At 41.2% G+C, this 21,263-nt stretch overlaps 1 protein-coding gene across 1 annotated transcript; it reads left to right on the top strand.

Annotated features, from left to right (window-relative positions):
* Positions 1-788: 788 nt before the first annotated feature.
* LOC109484496 lies at positions 789-4,329 on the top strand. The gene is made up of 4 exons (XM_019787824.1): positions 789-1,702; positions 2,993-3,151; positions 3,375-3,439; positions 4,090-4,329. Exons 1-4 carry the CDS (start codon positions 1,393-1,395, stop codon positions 4,144-4,146), a joined length of 591 nt encoding a protein of 196 aa, XP_019643383.1. The 5' UTR covers positions 789-1,392; the 3' UTR covers positions 4,147-4,329.
* Positions 4,330-21,263: the final 16,934 nt, after the last annotated feature.

The following is a 21,263-nucleotide window of genomic DNA, read 5'->3' as shown; positions in this document are numbered from 1 at the left end:
CGGAAGTGCATTAGAACCTACCATCAGTCCAGGTGCAACAATTATGTTATCACGTTACGTTACGACGATCAAGAACGTTCACGGCTTGCGGACCATTTCAAATATTATAATTTTATAATGGAAAAAAATCTTACGTGGGTTTATATTTTCGGCCGGAGTTCCACGAGATCGGCGCCGGCTGGCTCGGGAACGATCCCATCGGCATGACGGAGATTCCTCTCTCCTTGCAGAACTAGTTTGGGAAACACTTTGGGATCGTCGTCATTCTTTGTCTATGTTCTACAAAATTGTTCACGGTAATATCCGCCAGCATCTTGAAGACCTAATTACTCCTGAAGTTGCCGTTTCTATCTGTTACGACCTTCGTAATAAGCACAACCTTCGGCTGCCATGTTGATTGATTATATGGATGATATCCTCTGGGAACAGCATTATGATGCGAGCGTGCGACTAAAAAAGGTTTGGAAAAACCTTTCCTTCATCATGAAATCTACGTGCATTGTCATAAAGGTTGAACAAATGGCTTAACACACAGAGTATGTATGGTATGGCGAGTAATAATAGACTGGGGTCCGGTCCATGAACTTGGAGTTAACTTCATGTAACTCTGAGTGCATCTCCCGTAGGCGCCAGAGCGGTAAACGTTAACTTCATGTAATTCTGTAAAGTTTAGTCCCAAGTTACTCCCGAGTTACCACCCCGCTCGGTAAATGTACAAGCGACTGTTTGGTGAGTCTTTGAATGTATTGTGTTTCTTTAAACCCCTTCGGATTTGTACCCAGCTAAATCTCAAAATTTTACAGTAAGTCACGAGAAAATTCAAACATTGGGTTGACCTTATTGGAAAACACATGGTTCCGACACCCTTCTGAACAGCCGAATCGCGGGGAGCGATTTCTACCGAAAATGACCGAAATAAAACATGACGTAATGCTTGCAACAGCATGCGGTTGCTGATTGGTCAAATGTTTGTCAGGGTATTATGGGTTGCCGCCTGCTAGCAGAAGCCGGAAGTGAATTCCGCTTCCAAGGATCGAGATGGACTCCAGTCAATTTTCCAATCGTCCCGAAACGTAACAAATCTACTTTCATTTCGACATCGGGACAGTAGTAACGAACACCTAATTTCTTATTTCCTGCGAAACATACCTTCGCTCTCACTGCGCTCAGACAGGCAAAGAAGGTTATCTATTACGTTATAGTGTAGCCTTCTTGGATAGGCGAAAGTAGGTCAATGGCTTGAACTTTTCACCCTTTTCACCCGGTCTGTTTGCTGTGTCAGGGAAACAGTTTTCTCATCTCAATATTACAATTAAAATAATCAATGACATTTTGTATTCACCAATCAACGGTCCCAGACTATAGGACGCCCCTAGTTACAATGTCTAAATAATGATCGATGTAAGTCCCGACTTTAAAAGGGACAACTGCCGGCTCGGAGGTTCAGAATGGAGTTTGAGGACACCAGTTGCCAGAACTCTCCCGGGCCCCAAAGCTTTTGGTTCCCGCCGGGCGCGGGGCGCGGGGCCCGGGCACTTTCCACCGGCCGGGGCTCCGGGCACGATCTCCACTGGCCGGCACCGGCGGCGCAGCACCGAGGAATTACCGGGGAGCTCCGCTGGTATGGTCACCGGACTAGACAGGGGAAGCGCGCCGCGGCAGCCGGCTTGGTCAGCGTGGATTTTTACTTGGAACAAAATAGGTAAGGTCTTAAACTTAGTTGGTTTCTAAAATCTGTTTGTTATAGTTTTACACTGTTTACCTGGTTACCGGTCACAAACCGTAGAGGTACAGAGGAACCTACGAAGGACCGGTTGAAGCTATTAAAAATGTATGCTTTAATGTTACTTCCTAATGTTATAAATGTGCCATAATCGTATCAGTCTAAATTTTGCAATCACAGCCGTGTTTTTGCAGTGTCACGTCTGCTAGTTGTTGTACTAGTACCCAGTCTCTATTTTTTTTCTGTACGAGACTTGTATGTACTTCGTGTTCTGTATATGTATGTTTAGTAAACTTTCCCCTATTTCTGTTCGGAATTCTTGGTATCTTTCAAGCAGACTTTTTCTAGATTTCTATTACTTTTTCTATGTTATTCTGGTGTTCTTGGATCTCGCTATGTTGTCGTCATGTCCCAGGGTATTTCCTTATTGTGGTTCTAAATGGGACATCACTATGTGTGCTATTTATCACCGACAAAGATTCAGTCCTATAATTACTGCCATGGAGGAACGGTTCTACTAACCCTAGTACATGTATCACTCGCAGTGGTTTTGGGAAATTTTGGTGAGTTCGCTTTTACGATAAGAATTACAAATTATTGTTTACGGATTCGGGTGTTGTTATATCATGACTGATCGATACGTCATTGTTGATCACTGACTCGGAGTTAGAGAAAGTTTAAAGTTGCTTGTTGGCTGGTTACCGCACGAGTGGAGAGAAGTTGGAATTTAAGTTTATTACGCATTAAAAATGTGTGCCACTTGACGTTAACTTCCACCGGGATCAAGTTTCAAGTTCGGCTTTACTTGATATTCTCGGACTCCTCTTTCCGACAAAACCCTTGTGCTCAAATGAGTGGCTTAGGGATATTTTGAAAGCCCCAGCCAAACTCTGCTGATATGTCAGATCTTTCCAGCTGGCCTTTCTAATCATTGTCGTCCTGTAACTGACCCGGTAAAATACCCCTGGGCGGGCGGGCAGTGCTGACTTCACTCATCTTGTTCTTTGTGTGGTTTATTCCGTCCATTTTGCTTCCAGAATTTGGTCAGTATTTCATTACAGATCCAGCTGGTTGTCTTTATCAGGTATCGACGATCAGTGTTTTAGTGAATTGTTTTTAATAGCTGCTCGTTTTTAGCTGCTGGTTTATGTAAAGTTTGAGCCACCTGACGCCAAGTTCCGCCGGGGTTTTCCGGTCTTACCCTCAATTCTCTACGTCAAGGCTCTTCTGTCCAGTAACCCCGGGCGTTGTTTTTTCTTGTCTTTCCAGTAAACCTCAGACATGCAGCGAGGGATACCCTACTGTTCTACACTGAACACCGGTGCTGGCATATAAGGTTATGCCCTGTCCGCGCTAAACTGCCCGCACCTGCCAACGACTCGGGGTTCCGAACAGTGGAGACCATCTCAGTGTACGGAGAAGGTTTCAGTACGTCATATACTCATCTCTAGGTCAACGCAATTCACACAATAGCAAGTTGATATTATTTCCGCGTATTCTGTACATATGTGTAGTTTACCTGCTGACATCCCAACATAATAAGGTCCAAGTTTCACATCGTGGTCACGCTGAACGCTGAAGAACTATGCTGAATAACGCGACCCTAGCATGCAACAAACTTCGCTAACCAGTACTACATTGTTTCTTTCAGCTCTACATGACGACAAACACAACAGTTACTCAAGAATACAATCAAAAAGTGGAACAAAATACCAGGTGAGTGCCTAACCATCCTTATTTTATGCAATAGTGTTCATAATCACGATGGTTAAGCAATGTTCGCATCTCTATATAGTACTTCTTTCACAATAAGCTGTGTGACTTTTGAAATACGGTAACATGTTTACTATGATGTCATTGCTGGGAAAACAGTGTAGCCTGGGTGCCAGGCCCTGTGACACGATACTCCATTCAGTCGGGGAAACCACACGCCCGGAACCCAGAATAGATACTCTAGATAAATTGAAGAAGGATGCCAGCTCCGAAACTGGGGCGTGTTGGGCGATATAGATGCCCGATCGAGAGACTAAAAAAAAAAACACTTTCTTTCTCCTAAGCGAGGAGGTAAGCTCCTTGTTCTAAGTGCTAGGGTCTGGCACATATGCTAGTCATAATGAAATTATATATATTACCTGGCAGCAGAAAATCTCACACGGCATGTATACTTCATGATGTCGCAAATTTCATTGCCAGAAAAGGGTGTATTTATGTGTCCGCTTCATTGCATTCTTTTAATTAATCGACTCACATTGCATATTTACATTTATGTGTAAAGCATGACCCCAAATCTTGTTGATTTAAGTTAGTCCTAGCTGGTCAAAGTTGGCATAGATTCATTTATGCTCTTTTCTCTCTTTATACCACAGGCAGACTTCGGCATGTCCACCCTGAGATGCAGACTACAGCAGGAATTTACTGGCTAGCACGAAACCCAGTCGTGGAAGGATTGGGGTGTGCATTCATGTTTTTCACGCAAGAAAGTTGAAAAACAAGCACTGCAGCTGAATGCAACAGCATCGTGAAAGCAAAGAAAAAAATAATAAAAAAGCAAGACTGACACAAACATGCATACATTGTGTGTTACATAGAAAACACACAAGTGAATAAAATTCCTTACACAAAACATCACTATTACATGTATCACACAGGTAAGTTATAAAAAAACGACCAGCATCATATAATTGAAACTAAAAACATAATTGAAGCATTATAAGCTTGAATGTCGCTCCTTGTTCTTTCTTATGAGCAAGAAAATTTGTTCTCTCTTGATAGGAGAAAACATATTTGAAATATCAATAAAGATAATCATTAATATTCTGTGTGCAAAAAGGCACAGTTTGCCCGAAAAGGTGCTTTTTGCATGCATGGTAACATAGGCCTTTCCTGCTGGGTCCGAAGACATAAGGCCGGAGGCTACCTCAAAACCAATTCCCCAGGGAATGCATTCGTAAAATTTTTTAAATTCTTTCAGCTTGATCGTAATATACTGTAAAAACGGCGACGCCTCAAAAAAAATATAGTTCTGGGCATGAATCAACTAAAAAAATGCTCATATTTTGCCCCCAACAGTTGAGGAAAGTCCTAGTTGTTAACAGTTTTTCCATTTGTCAATGCAGTGGTTTGATTAAAAGTTCAAAATTCATTGTTTTGACATTAACCCAGCCTTTTGTGTTGACTTCATGGCTACTATCGTAGTATTTGGGGCTATAATAGCATGCCAAGACCTGTTTTTATTTTTTTTTATTTCACCCTTTCACTTCATATTTTTTTCTGAAAAAGTACTAGAACCAACAAATTAAATTAGTGTGGCCTTAGAACAAAAAATAATGTGACGCTCTAGAGGGACCTTTGCAACCGGCTGCGTTGAAAATTCGCTTGTTTTTTCTGTTTTGTATGTAATTATAATTTTTTTTTTAAATTTTTGCCGCAATCAACACAGAGTACAAATACAGGACAATACTTATTTTCACTTGAGTTACATGTAAGTGAGGAAAGTCGTGTTAAGTGCCTTTCCCAAAGGCACAAGATCAGTGGCATGTCAGGGCTCGAACCCGGACCTCTTGGTTCCGAGTCGAGCACTCTGCCGCTATGCCACTCGACCCATGCACATGACCCTATACATGTAAGTTGAAACTTATAAGAGGTATTTAGTGAGAGTCTGTATAACTGCTGTAGTTAAGTTATCAGTCATTTCCAATTACGGGTAATGTACTATGAGAAATAACGTCTCTGTTTAGCTTGGGGAAGCTCTAATCACACATTTAGAACATTTCCCCGAACACCAGCCCAAAAAGGGTGCCTGAATTTCTAAACCAATCTGACCAGATTTAGCCTACACCAATATTTCTATACTAATAAAATCGAAGCTAAATATATGAATAAAGTCACCCTACGTACAGAATGTATATGTATACGCAAATAGTTCCCATTATTAGTTTTTTTGAAGCGTTTATCCGCTTTGTTGTCTTTTCTATCACACTTTTCGTTCCATTAGACTGCCCAGTGTGGAAAAGTGACCTCAGTGGTAAGGCAAAAATTTGACAGGAACTTAAGATATTTTAGCGCTCATCTGCCATGGAATTGGTAAATCTCTCATTTTGTTTATACCACGCCCGAGCGACAAACTGTTTTCTTCAGCGTTCCACTGGCATTTTATCAATCTATCTTGCTATTTTATACTCTTTCCAATCGCTTCCGAAGCCCAGTAGAGACTAGTTTTGGATATCACGTACCTTTTCTGCCAATTGCTGTTAAATAATAATTCTCTTCAAGTCTAGTTCTACCCCGTTGAGTTTACCCTTTGATGTGGGGCTGGCAGGCAGGTTGTTTCGGGTGCAAAGTAGATTTGTAGCCGAGTGAAGATTAACGACGAGGGGAGATCAGCAGAAGAAAGGCAGGGTAAAGTTTACACTTTTACAGATAACGTTCAGCCTACCTTGTTAACATGACGTCAGTGAGAGTCGAGCGGACGGGAGGACGATGCCCAGCTGACAAGAGAACGATGCCGGGCCGACTGGTGGGCGATGCGGAGCCGACTAGTAAAGGACACCGAGCCAACAAGAAGACGATGCCGAGCCTATGGGAGGGCGATGCCGGACCGACTGGTGGGTGATGCGTAGCCGACTAGTAAAGGACACCGAGACAACGAGACGACGATGCCAGGTTGGCGGACATACGATGCCGAGTTGACTGCAATACGATTCCGAGCCAACGGGAGGACGATATACCCAGCCGACGGCAGTACGATGTGGAAGCAGTGATGTTGTCGTCTGAGACCTACCTGTCTATCCACTACGAACAAGGTGGCCCTGTTTTATACCTCCCACCCTCCTTTATGCTTAAGCAAGTCACATTTTCTGGGAAGCCCAACGACTTGCAGTGACTGCCCCTCCCAGTGATAGTCATGCTCGTGTTCATGTACACAATCAATAGTCAGGCGGATATCACGACTTACCAGGGTCGTGACGATGGCTTAGGTAGGGCCGAGAGAAGGTCATTACTTACGTCACACCTATGCGCTCCTTTGATTCGTCATAATAAGATTTTTTCAGCCTCCACCAGGCCTTCCTACGTGGTTACGGATCGTACAATTCGGTAAAGGGGGGGGGGCGNTCCGACCGCGCGTCGGATCGCCCGACGGCCGATGGCCGGAGGGAGATCCGATCCGCGGGAGGGCTGGGACCGAGGGTGATGCGGAATACCCCGTGTTGTATTTTATTTACGTCATACCCACCCAAGAAAACACGCCTTTCAATGCGAAATGAGCGAAAATTTCGTGTCCCTAAACCCAAAAAATGCAACAACAACAATTCGAACGTCCGAATTTTGTATTCGAATTTTCGAAAGCGGCACACGCGGTTAGGGCGAAACGCGTTATAACTATTCTATGGAACATTTGGAAGGCCCAGGCCGTACGCGGTAAGAACCCCCGGGCCGTACCGCAAGTTATCACACGGGCCGGAACACCCGTATCGAACGTAATCGCGGCCCTGGTGCTACCTCAGTTTTAAAAAAAGGGGCCGTGGCTACATACCAGCCCAGAATTAGGTACAGAGTACAGAAGCTGTTGGCGGTTACCAAGTATGGATAGTGGAGACAAGGAAGGAAACTAAGTGTAAGCAATGCTGTACAAGTGGCCAGTATGAACTTATCGGTCCTGAACTTGTTCTAAATTCTGGGCTAGAACAATCGTATACTTAAGGGGGGTACAATGTGACACTTTTACACCTTAAAATTAAATTATTTTATCTTTGGCAAATATCCATGTTATAATTGTAATTTACTTCCATTTCTCAACACACTTGTGCATATTTACTCACATGTTTGACATTTATGGTTGTCGAATGTTCTAGAGGCCATGATTTACTTTGTGTGAGGCAGGGGGTTTGATAAACAGTTGCGCCTGATATTTACCTAACACCGCTCCCTGACAAATGACTGGAAACACTTCAGTACAAAAGACCACGTCTGTGCCCATTTCCTTATAGCGGCACACCTGTTTGTCTGTCACAAGGAAAGGTGTGTTCTTCACGGCTTCCAGGTAAGGCCACAGCAAGTAATTTATGCATGTCATCAGCGCCTGATATTTTCGCCTGATTTTGGAGAAAAAAATAAGAAATTTGCTGCCTCCTGACAGTGGTCAACCGAAAATGGGCAAAGATGTCTGTTGCCATGCCGGAAGGTGGATGACAGATAACTATAAAGAGAGGAGACAAGAAAAGGCTCTGATTTAATGTTTCGTTTTTTTTACTTTGATGCAGTGATATGTGGTCTCTATGTAATGTTCCCACTGAATCAAAGACATTGATTGAGTCAAAATTTAAAAATGTTGGAACCTTGCTTTTTCCCTCGCTTGTATTATATTTGGAGTCTGCGGAGGATGTCATCCATAAAATTCCCTTCCTGTGGCCTAAAATAGTACTTGTTAGTATACGTGATCTCAGATGACGTATACTCGTGTCTTACGTCACGGCCTAGCCTGGCGTCCAGTCTATCGCGGTTGGGGCGAGTTCTCTTCGGAGCTAAAGAAGCTCTTCCCCGCCCGACTCAGCTAGATTCCCCGGTAGGTTTTACACGATAGGAGTTCAATTAGCTGGGCTAATCAACTGGCGTGCAACACTCCTACAGGCGAAACACTCCCACTGTGTGGTCTGTTGAGCTTGACGGGGAAAATACCCCCGAAGACAGCCTGACCTAGCCTGTGTTACACAAGCTCTCGGCCGGAGGTTACTGACCCCCACCCCAAGAATAGCGGCAACTTCGGGGCGCCCGGCCGCCAGGAGCGACAGGATTAGTCAAGCTAAGCCTGACCCAACCACGATAGACTGAATCGTACCAGGCTAAGCGTGGCCAGGCACGCATGTTTAATAAAGTCACATGTTGGGCGTTTGAGGCATGAAAACAGCATATCATTCTTCTTGTACCAGCAGCAGTGGTCTGGTAGAAGAATTATTCTTGTGTTGACTTAAAAGAATTATTCTTGTGTGGACTAAAAATACAGCGTTTTTCAACACGAGGACAATTGATCATGAAAGAGTCAATATGGCTAGGCCATTCCTTTACAAAGTATCAATCAACCTTACATATTATTTATGAAATGGGGGTGGCAACAAAATAGCCCCTTGTTTAAACGAGTGTGTCTAAAAGCTGGAACATGTATTTTGTGCGCATTATGTAGACGGCATCGACGTGTTCGTGGGGGGTCTTGCTGAGGAGTCCGTGCCGGGCGGTGTCGTGGGTCCAACCTTCGCCTGTCTGATCGGCCTGCAGTTTCAGAATCTCCGCAAGGGGGACCGCTTCTGGTTCGAGAACCACGGGCAGTTTATAGCACATTGGCTGTCATATATTTACGAATGGCTGGTATTTGTCCAGGTCGGCTATACTACTTTTCAGCTGCTCCAGCCGAATTGTTCAAAGTGCCCAATAAATTTAGGTGTGCACGGGAGGGTTGAGCTCTTGTTCGAGTGTAGATGGGGCGTGGTCGGTTTAGATTTGACTTAAATTTAACTTAAACTCGATATGGAATGGTAGGCGTGGCCTTAATGCGGTCAGACTTCTACTGACCGTCGGCCAACCTTGGACCGGCTGGCGTTATGGATGTGTGACAGAGGCTTTATCCTCTTATATGTTTTCACAGTCTAGTCACTCTAGTGTAGTCTAGAATCGACAAGTTTAACTACAAATGGACCCCAAGGAATGCATCAAAGAGAATTAGGGACCACTACACAACATGTATCTAAATATTTTCCTTCCGATTTTATTCTCTTTCTCTTTTTCTCTTTAAGGACAACTTTCGGAGATCATAAAGTCCTGTGCTACATAATATTGTTAAGAACTTGTGTGAGTGTATCTCAGGATGACGATATTCATTTTCTTTTTCCCAATTTTTTTTTCCTACAGCCCAACTTGCAGATATCAAACAGACCAGTCTGGCCCGGATCCTGTGCGACAAGACGTTACTACTCAGTGCTCCGGAATGGCTGATAAGTCTATTAAGGCCACACCAAGTAAATTTTATGGATGACGTCAGCGCGCGCATTGATTTTGGCCTGTTCCTAGAAAAAAAACAAGAAATTCCGCTTCCTGTTACTATGACCAAAGAGTCACGACAGTGCCACAAATAGGTTTGTACGGACCAAAGCTTATGAAGCATCAAGCAAGACTTCTATTAGGAATTCAGTTTGGTACATGCTGCCACATTTGAAGAAACTTGCTGACCGCTCCATCTATCTCCCCAAAGCACAAGACGACAACTGCTGTTCCACCTGATTTATTGCTGTTTTGATGATGAATAAAAGATTTCTTGCTTGTTACACTGTGTCCCTCATTTAATTTGTGTCCTAACATTTGTCGTCTCTTAGTATATTTCTAATCTAGGCATCTTGTTTTTTAGGGCCCTTCTTGTTTTTTTTCGCCCTCTCGCATTAGATTTAGGGTCTCCAAAGGACGTCATCCATAAAATTTACTTGGTGTGGCCTAAAATAGATTAGAACAGTTTTGGTGTCAAATGCTTTATATCACTAAATGCCTTTTCAATTTTTTTTTAAATACAGGGCGTTGCGCTCAAAAGTATTGAACGTTATGTGTCAATGTTCGAGCAATCATTTTCACCCAGACGTAAGAGCCTTAGCGTTTACAACATGATGGAAATTAAGTTGACCAATTTACTGAGATACTAGATAATGGTTTTGAGTCAGCACTCTATTGTACAGAGGTGGGGTGAAACTGGTACACATCATCTGACAAGTGATATTGTTGGTGTATCCAAATCAAGTTTATGTCGAAAGTGCAGCATATGTATCTATGAGAACATTTGTGTAACATCAGATACATCAGGTGGACAAGCATTTTCTGCCTTTCCCAAGATTCTATGTTTCGTCTAGAGAAAGAAAATTTAAACAAATTAAACAAGGGAAACGTGAAATCGTAAAGCAGGCTAGCCTCCAAGCAGAGGTTCATGATTCAACCTTACAGATATCAAAATGTGCAACTCAAATCATACGCAATATATGCATAGCTATTGCAGCATCTAGCAGTACAGCAATCAACAAGTCTATCATGATAAATAACAAGAAATCAGTTACATTGTATATCATGATGATGCATACTTCATACTGAATATGGTGAAATAACTTTGGTCGTAAAAGTGTCTGATACAATCAGACAAGACAGGGTCAATGACCCTCTCTTCTCGGTCTGTGTTTGAGTCCTTTGAAAAGGACAGTACTGCCTCACATACAGTGTTTGGTCTGCTACATTTTAAATGTATTTGCACATATAAAGCAATATATAACAGTCAAGTTCTCCACTACATGTAGCTCACACAACTTCAAAATCCAAATTCCTTGTTCGAAATATTTCTACAGTGACAGTTTCTTTCCCCGTACGGCCAAGCTTTAGAATTCCCTTGCTGACAAGTGTTTCCCACCAACCTACAATCTACAGGCTTTCAAATCAAACGTTCACCGCCATCTCTTGACATAGCCATGATTCTGTCATATTTCTAGCTCTATGCCGGGAAGTGGTCTTATAGGCTTTGCATCGAACCACGTTGAAAAAAAAAGTAAGGATGATTATTTTAAAACGTGCAGCAGGAGGGCAAGCTTATACGAGGTCCTCCCCCATTTAACACCATATATTAATATCATAATACAAGTACAAATATAATAAATATAAGAAGAAAAACATAGATATAAAAATTTGAATGCAGATCAGCTGATTGCAGTATAAGGTACGTTAGGGGCCACATTGCAGATACAGTCCCCTGAAACCATGCATTTTTGTAGATATGTAAATATTGTACGTTTGGGAATCCATCTACAGCAGCGACACCTGTGCTGCAGTGCAATGTGAACCAGTCAGAATGGCCCTGAGGAAGGTGAGAGTTGGTCACCAAAACGTCGGCTGAATAAAAGACTCGGTTGTGATAAAAGAGTCTCTTAACTTGTAGTCAGTCAAGTTATTCAAGTCAAGAGCTTGGTCTACTATACTAGTACATGCAGTTACACAATTTGTCAACAATAGATAACACATCAACAATCCGATAAATTAGAACGAATACAGAAACGTGCGCTAAGAATAATTTTAGGCCCTCAATACTCATGTTATGATGAAGCCCTTTCCCATTTTGGCCTCTGTACCTTGAAAACTAGACGAGAATCGCTAAGCCTTAAATTTGCCAAATCTCTGTTGAATTCGCCGACGTTTAGAAACTGGCTGCCCCCGCTACGGAAAGATGTTCACAACAGAAATTTAAAGGGCAATAATCAGCTCTGTATTCCGATGGCAAGATCCAACAGATATAAAAACAGCCCCATTCCATACTTCACTGCACTTCTGAACAACGTCAGGTAACCTATCAGTGTGTGGTAATTTTTATTATGATTATTGTCTAATTATTTTAATTATTTTGCTATGTATAATAGTTTCTATAGATTTCATTAAGTGTTTTATTCATTTCTTGTAACTGCCTAATATGCATAATTCAGCGACTTGTACTATGTACAAGTCGCTGCAATGTATTTTAGTGTATTGCTTTCAATTGAAACAATAAACCAATTATATAAGAGTGAGCCTAAAGTAAGGATTTGTTTTTACATGGGTGGATAAATTCAGTTTCTATATTCTTTTTAAAAACTTTTTGAACACCTTTTTGTTTGTCTCGTTTATATAATATCATTCACCTACTATTTATATTGAATTTCGTAAAATGTCTACGCTGGCTTCATACTTTACATGATTACTTAAAGTCTCTATGTAAGCTTTTGGGATTTATTTGTTGTTTCCATTTTGCCCCCCTCCCCCAATATAGATATATCTTAATTTTTTGACGATCATATGATGCAAATGGTTTAAGAGTCATTGCATGAGAAAACCAGGCAGTGGCCGGAAGATGGGGGTCGGCCAAATCCGCTCAAATTTTGTACATAGGATAGGTATGGGGAACTATCACCAGCCATATGACTAAAACCCTCCAGCTCTTTTTTGTTATGGAGTTCTGGAACCCCCCATGGAGACCCTCAATAATTGGAGAATTTTTGCCTGGAAATTCACGAAATTCGGATCGCTCTCTCCAGAGTTCTATTAAAGATGCTGATATATGATTTTGATTTTTACATTTCTTCATCTATCTAGTCTGACCAGACGAAATTTGAAGCTCTGGCATTGAACTTTAAAGGGTATGCTTGGGGGTTATCAGAACCATTGAAAGCAGACTTGGAACTTTTTTGAATATTAGTCATTTTTAAAGGGCCATTTGTCACACTATCTGCATTTGTTTGGATTGGTTTTGATTTTTCTGAATAGAGGAACATCTATTCATTAAGAAACAATCGTCGTTTATTTGGGATCTAAATATTGTGAGTCGTGGGAAGAGGCTAATTATGGGGTATTTTAGCCTCTGAAAAACAATAAATCAAGCAATTTCGCTAGCCTAATTCAAAAGGAATTGACTAGAATATTGTCTTTTTGAATCAGAAGTATGCAGGGGCATGATGACTCCTAAAATAAATGCAAAGGAAGTGATAAAGGCTCTGTATGGGGGTTCTGAGTATACTTCAAAGAGATTTAACTGATTTATCATGTGAATAATGCTAATTGTCCCACTTCACGTTAGTGGATTATTACTAACTTGCAGTTTGTGCTTAGAAAAATAGTTATGAATAATTTGGGCTCTGCATGGGGTTTAATGGGACACCTTTCACCTACTTTTTCCTTTATAAGTGTGTATTTTTTTTACATTATACATGTGTATACAATTTGTTTGGCACACACCAAAAACACAAGTAGCACACCAGAACAAGCTTTACTGCTGGATCAGAAATCTTTAGGGACATGATGACTACTGAAAAAAGTTCCTTATCTCCTACCTTCGCCAGATAATATTAAATGAACTGCAGCCGAATTACCAGAAAATCCAGTTGCGTAATACAACGGATCTATATAGCCGAACTACAAAATCGCCACATACACACACAATTTAAATTATATAGTCTCAAACCAAGAATTAATGCTGTACCATACAGTGCACAGAGACTTTCTTTCCAGTTTTCTTAAATTTTTTCCGCATTTTTTTCTTGTGTTTTCTTGTGTTTCAGTTTATGGTGTTTCGAATGAGATCTGACCCTTAGTTCATGTTGACCCTCTTGGGTTGTCCCTAGTTAAATATGTGATATGATATTCTCAGCTTATGATCTAGGCTTTTTTTCGTTTCTCTTAACCATATAGACTCTGTTTAGAAAGCAATGAATGTTTTTAGTATAAATGATTATCTGTTTAGAGGCAATGATTAGTGAGTAGCTTTTAATGAATGTCTGTCATCAATTTTGCAATAAAAGAATTATGCTTCAAGTCCTTTCAGGTTTTTGGGTTCCACTAGTATGTAGCCAGCATCATCAGTTGGCAAAGGTTTTTGGCCGTCTTTTTTCAGAGGTTGGTAATAGTGAAGGTTGTCATCGGAACCTACTGGCGTCTCACAATGACTGGTTGCTGTCATTTCATACAAGACGTCTTCTGGTGTCATGTATAGAGCACCGTCTGGCTCAATGTAAGTGGGCTCATCATCATCATGAAGTGGGGGGAGGGGGGCAAGGCCATCTCTAGGTGGAGCAAGGAGCTTTGTTTTAGTGGGTTCCGCTGTAGCGTTAGGTTTACTAGGGCCTGGTGTTTTGTCTGTGTCTGTGTCTACACAGCAATTTATCTGCGAGGCTGCTGGTCCTCGAGGGACGTGCGAGGGATGTCTGGCTTTCCAGGGTTGAGCGGGCGCCAAAGACTGGCCCTGCCCTGCCTGATCATTAAGGCAACCACTGGTCGATACAGTAGCTACGGTGTTCGTGTTACTCGACGCACTGTTAGCATTTGGACCAGAGGGAGGATTCTTGGTGTTCCTTTTGCACCAGAGAATGATGAGGACGATGGCAACAATTATTAGTGTGCCAACCACTGAACCACCGGCAGTGCCAATGAGAACAGGTAGGGGGAAATTGAGAGCAGATTGGTGAGAGCCTTTGCTTTCTGGTTGGTTTGAAGGGGATAGGATAGAAAGCATTCCGGTGGTCGAAGACGGGGAACCTTCTCGTGCCTTTGCAACAAGCGTTACGACTTTCTTTTGAGTAGCGGACGGAGGAGGAAAGGTAGAACCAATGGGTGTTACTCTTGGATATGAACTGATAACTGTTTTGCCTGATGAAGAAAACATCGGGACTGCAGATGGTGTGAAAAGTGTTTGAATGTGAACTGGCATTGCCGGAAATGCAGTTTGCTCATCGCAGATTAGATTGTTGGGATCGATATCTTTAAGCTTTTGGTTGAGGAGGTTGGGAGGTTCGACACATTTTATTTGGTTTTCAAATGATGCAGAACCGTTCATTTTCAGCCTTATTGGGACCATCTTACAGTCACATTGAATGGGGTTACTGTGAACAGATACAAACGAAATAGACAGCAACATGTTATATGCCGACAGAGGAAGGACAGATATCTTGTTGCTAGACAGGGACAAGTTTTGAAGCCGTGGTAGATTTTCAAATGTACCAGGATGAAAAAATGTTATCTGGTTGTAGTCTAGGCGCAATTTTTGTAACTGAGGTAGCTCTGCAAATGTATCTGATTTGATCACTTTTATTTTGTTGCCGCCCAGGTGCAACTCTCGTAGATTCGGTAGGTTTACAAATGTACCAGGCTGAATAACTGTTATCTGGTTCTTCGATAGGTGCAGCTGTTGTAGCTTTGTTGCATTTTCAAATGTACCAGGCTCAATCATTCTTATGCGGTTATGGGACAGGAACAAATTTTGTAGCTTTGGTAGATTTGCAAATGTACCAGACTTAATCATTTTCATCTTGTTAACGGACAGAGACAACTCTTGTAGGTGTGGTAGATTTGCAAATGTGTCAGACTGAATCATTTTTATCTGGTTAAGGGGCAGGAACAAATTTCGTAGCCTGGGTAGATTTGCAAGTGTACCATTAATCATTGTTATCTTATTAATCGACAGGTCTAACGTGTGTAGCCGTCTTAGATTTGCAAATGCATCAGCCTGAACCATTGTTATTTTGTTCTTGTACAGGTGCAACCTTCTCAAACCCCTGTACAGCAGCATGGACCGACTTACAGTCGAAATTTGATTACAACCCAAATTCAAGCCAGTGATGGATGTTGGTAGGTACTGAGGGATGTTGGTAAGGCCCTGGCCTATGCATCTGCAGAGCGATGCTGGTTCACAGCTGCAGCCACCTTCTGGCGTGTTGGGCTCCTTCGAAATGATGAGAAGAAGAATCAGCATGTGCCTCAGCTTTCTCCCCATGTTGCCTTACCAACTGCATAAACAAAAAACAGATTCTCTACTCAGATGGACTACCAGCTGTAATTTTCATTCGTACATATTTTCATAATGTTGGTAAACAAATGAATAGCAAAGTTCTTTGATCACAACCATTTATTTTTCACTAGCCGACGTTTCGATGACTGTCTGTCATCTTCATTAGGGCAATTCTGACTGACCAGTGCACAGTAAACCAGTCAGAATTGCCCTGACGAATATTAAAGACAGTCATCAAAACGTCGGCTCGTGAAAAATAAATGGTTGTGATCAGAGAACTTCATGTAATTTTCATTGTTTCATAAATTGATTTGGTAGCAAGATTTGCAGATCTCATACATCCAATCAATATCTCAAATCTTTTGTATTTTTTCACAATTTTACTCCTTAACTATAGAAGTTATAAACTCAACTTAAACTGTAAGAAGTATGTGTCCTTTAGTAGGGGGTTTACTTCGACGTTTCGTCATTAACCATTAAAACACACATGAACATAATGTATGCACCTTGATGCTAACGTTTATCTAACTTAAATATGTCACAAATATGCATTCATCACCGTTCAACAAAGATAAATTTTGATATTCTTTATAAAAATAAAATATTCTTTTAATGTCCCTCCTATCATAGATTATCATATCATGTATTGAATTTATTAATGTCCTGTCATACACACACAAACACACACACATGCACACACACACACACACACACACACACACACACACACACACACACACACACACACAAACACATCCACACACACATATACACACGATAAGTGTATAAAAAGCGAACAGGTGTTGAAAAGAGTTTTGCTGATTGTCTGAAGCTTGTTGTTTGAAGTGATCTGTTTGAATATTAACATGGAGGTTGTTTACTTGAAATTTTGTTGCTTGTCACTGACATTTGATGGTGCCCTTTGGACATTTTAGGTATAAGAATCACAGGATTATGACACATTATCTTGATTTCTCCGTAAATGATTTCATCAGGCTGTTAAAGGAATAAATAGCAAAGTTCTTTGATCACAAGTCAACCATTTGTTTTTCACCACCCAGCGTATTTGCTCCTGTATTTGAGATTAGCTGTCTGCTTCTCCTTTCAATTACTTCTTTTTCACTCGCCCCGTTATTTCTCTCACCCCGTTATTTCTATGCTGCAAAATAGAAATCAAGATTATGAATAGCAAAGCTCTTTCATCATCTTCAGTACTGCTTAGCCTTCTAAAAAGAAGATTACTAGCAGCTGCGCATTAGTACTGTGTGCAAAGTGCAAACAAAGGGTAAGGTAGGGGTGGACGTGGACAAGTGCAAGGACAGGACAAGTGAAATCAGTGGTGCTAGTGTTACACGTATTTACATATGTACAAGGACCGGGAGGCAGCTCAATGCAGCGAAGCCCGTCCCAGCTCTGCTTTGAACTGGGAGATGGACTTCGCCTCCGCCACACTGGGCTCAAGTTCATTCCACTCCTTGATGGTAAGTAAGCTCTTTGATCACAACCATTTATTTTTCACGAGCCGACGTTTTGATGACCATCTGTCATCTTCATCAGGGCAATTCTACTGGTTTACTATGCACTGTGCACTATGATGCATAGTCCACTATGCACCAAGTAACATCTAGCGTCAGTGCACAGTTAACCAGTCAGAATTGCCCTCATGAAGATTACAGATGGTCATCGAAATGTCGGCTCGTGAAAGATAAATGGTTGTGATCAAAGAACTTTGCTATTCATAATCTTGATTTCTATTTTGCAGCATAGAAATAAAGGGGCGAGAGAAATAACGGGGCGAGTGAAAAAGAAGTAATTGAAAGGAGAAGCAGACAGCTAATCTCAAATACAGGAGCCAATACGCTGGGTGGTGTTTCAAACAATAAATTGCATCACCCAACTTATGCTGACTGCCTACCTGATGAAATATATTCGGCAGTCTTTAGAACAGCCACGCCACGTGCCTGAGAAGCTGGTGTGTTACGCCAAAGGGCGGCGTACCGATACTGATACATATTTACTACACAGAATGAATTCGTGTGCATTTTATCTGCCCTGTTGTGTAAGTACGCTACGTAAACGTACGGCCAATATACTATATCAGTTTAATGAAGACCTTTATTGTACATTTTGTCTCACAGGGCTAAGCATATGTTAATTAACAAAGTGTTTAAATGTAAACAACTCTCAACTACTGCCTTAATGTATCCAGAACCGTGTTTTATCCGGATCCATGGTCAGGATCGGTTCTTGATAGTCCACGTGTATCCAGAAGAAACGTGCCTTTTACATGCAAATGTACATGGAACGAGTTTTTAAACGTTTTTTTTTTTAGTTAAAGGCTGTAACCAGAGATCTGTGTTAGCATAAGCCTTAAAAGTTGTTTACAAGAGCCTTGCTGATTGTCTAAAGCTTGTTGTTTGAAGTTGGCTATCTGAATATTAATATGCAGGTTGTTTACTTGTTTTGCCTGCTTTTTACAGAAATTTTCATGGCGTCGTTCGGGCATTTTAGATACAGGGATCAGAAGATTAGGCCACGATATTTTCATTTATTTCTTGGTTTTCTCAGGTTTTGCAGAAACTTTTCAAACTAGAAAGGCCAATATTTGCTTTGGAGCAAATACAGCGATGGGTTCACCACATTTTACGACGTCATGGCAGGGAAAGAATGAGAAACACAAGGGAAAACAATGATTTACATTGATATAACTATAATATGAAGTAACATACAACTAAGACTACAACAGTTGGCTAGCTATTCCCTACATTATTGGTTAGGATTTTTTAATTTGCATAATGCAAACTGTTGATTTTAAAAAAAACGTTCATGCCCCGCATTCCAATGCTGGAGCAGGAAAGCTTGAAATACCTACCAAAACACTTGAATACAGACATACTGTCAGTATGGAAATGGTCTGTGCAGGTGTTAATCAAGTTAAATCCCAACAGCCAATCAGCAAGAAATGCTCTGTGCAGGTGGAAATGGTCTGTGCAGGTGTTAATCAAGTTAAATCCCAACAGCCAATCAGCAAGAAGAAGAGAGGAAAGCTGCATGCCTATTGGTTGATGCCCTGCATTCCATTGTGATGACTCATGCCAAATGTGGTTAACACTGCCCACTGACACAGTAATACATTTGCTATAATACAGCCAAAAAACTCAAATAAAACCATTCTAAAAGCCTGTATCACAAAAATTTAAAAAACGCCTAAGGGTATTTGCCCACTGTACCTCCATACCAAATTTCAGGACCTTGGGCCCTAAAATGAAGAAGCTGAATCCATTTAAAAAATGGCAGGAGGAGAAGGAGGAGGAGGAGAAGAAGAAGAAGAAACACCAGAAAAAGCAATATGGTGAACCCATAATAAATGTCCTGAAAATGAAAAAAAAAAACTGAATGTAATTGTAAAGTGGAAGCAAGCAGAAAATTTACACCAAAGGAACTAAAACGTTGAAAATTCTAGTGTTGGTAATGTTTCAAAAATGAATTTTATTACACAACTTGTACTAGCTGCATACATGATGCAGTGCATTTCGGATTCACTACCCTAACGTAGCCTCCTTCGCAGACTTGTTGTATGGCGGAATTATTTTTTCGGTGAGTGACGCGAGTTTTGCCACGGAGGGACGATTTTGCCGCCGAGGGAGTTTTTGCCATATGGAGAGAAGGTTTCCCGCTCAAACAAAAACGCCCTTTGCGGCAGTATCGTCCCTTTCGCGGCATAACTTGAAAAGATGGACTGGAATCGTAGAAAAACTGCTCCCTTTTTCATTGAATAAAAATTTATCTCAAAAATCCTCTCAAAAATGCACGAAATGCCATTTTAGATGGTTCATTTTTCAAAATTTTCCAGAGGGAGCATGCCCCCGGACCCCACTACCCCTACGGCGCTCGAGGTCCCCTCAAGCAGTGGGAAGACCCCCCCCCCATTCAAAATCCTGGCTACGGGCATGAACCCTTATGCATTTAGGTATAGAAGTGAATTTGCACGGTTCTGGATACAATATTGTTCTGCTTCGATACCTATACTTCATTAAATTATGATAAACATGAGATGATTTGACTTACCTTATAAGAATTATCGAAACTTACCTTCCAAGTTAGTCAGAAAATCTTCAGTTGGTGCTTTCTTTCTGGGCTAAAAGGCATAAAGGGAAGCCTTCAGTCTTCTTGTCGCAGTTCTGCCTCTCTGTGTGGCTGTGACGAAGCAAAATGTGGTAAAAAATGATGCCTGATTAGTCTTACTTATACGGGCGTGTTGATTGTCTGAATCTAACGTCACGTATGACGTGAGGTGCAGGAATGGATGTTTTAAAGCGCCATCTGCCGAGAAATTTACCAACTGCAGTGCACCAATTTGGATTTACGGGGGATTGGGGGATACATTTTTTTCTCTTAGCTATCAATATCTGTTTAACTTTACTTATTGGTAGAAGGTTGAAACCTTAAAACATGAAAGCAGCTGATTTTCGATCTTTTAAAAGCTCTATTGCGTACAAGAAAGATTCTACAACTAGAAGATTTTGGATCAAATTTTTCAGTCAGGTATTACGCTTCTTATAATCACTGGAGAAAACCGCAAAGTTGTCGAAATTTCATAACCATTTTTGGTATAGAATTTAAACAAATTTCATATCTTGTCTACTTTTGTCTTAAAAATAAATTAAATCTAAGCCCAATGCCTTTTAAGGTAGCAATATACAGAATCAATGGTCAAACCCTGTGTCTATGACTCGGGTGAGAAAAATAGTGCGGACAAATTCTAAAAAAATGAACAGAAAGTCTTATACAAACGTCAGCTGGGTGTAAGTTGTGCTGTGTGGTATAGCAATAGTTCTGGTTTGAGACTGTACGATTTAAATTGTGGCGATTTAGAGTTCGCGGTATAAGTCCGCCATATTACGCAACTGGATTTCTGGGTAATTCGGCTGCAGTTCATTTGACATTCGCAAGGCGGTATTTGAAAGAGGGCGTCAAAGCCAATACTCTGACAGAATGTTTTGTTGTTGTTTTGGTTTGTGCTTGTACCTTAAAGTTAAACTCAAACATATTTATTTTGGAACTTCGTAAGTGTTCCGTGGTGGAATTTTTAAGTCACCTCGTGGCCCTAACTATAAAAATCTCCATAGGGCGAAAATTGTGTTCTGCTACCACAAATTTCAGATGCCATCACAGTAATTTTTTGTCACAACATAGGGCGAAGGCGAAGGGGGGAGGAGGGGG

The sequence above is a fragment of the Branchiostoma belcheri genome, unplaced genomic scaffold (assembly GCF_001625305.1).
Source record: "Branchiostoma belcheri isolate BF01 breed outbred unplaced genomic scaffold, Haploidv18h27 scaffold1, whole genome shotgun sequence".
NCBI classification, from domain to species: domain Eukaryota; kingdom Metazoa; phylum Chordata; class Leptocardii; order Amphioxiformes; family Branchiostomatidae; genus Branchiostoma; species Branchiostoma belcheri.
This window is presented reverse-complemented; position numbering and strand designations above follow the sequence as displayed.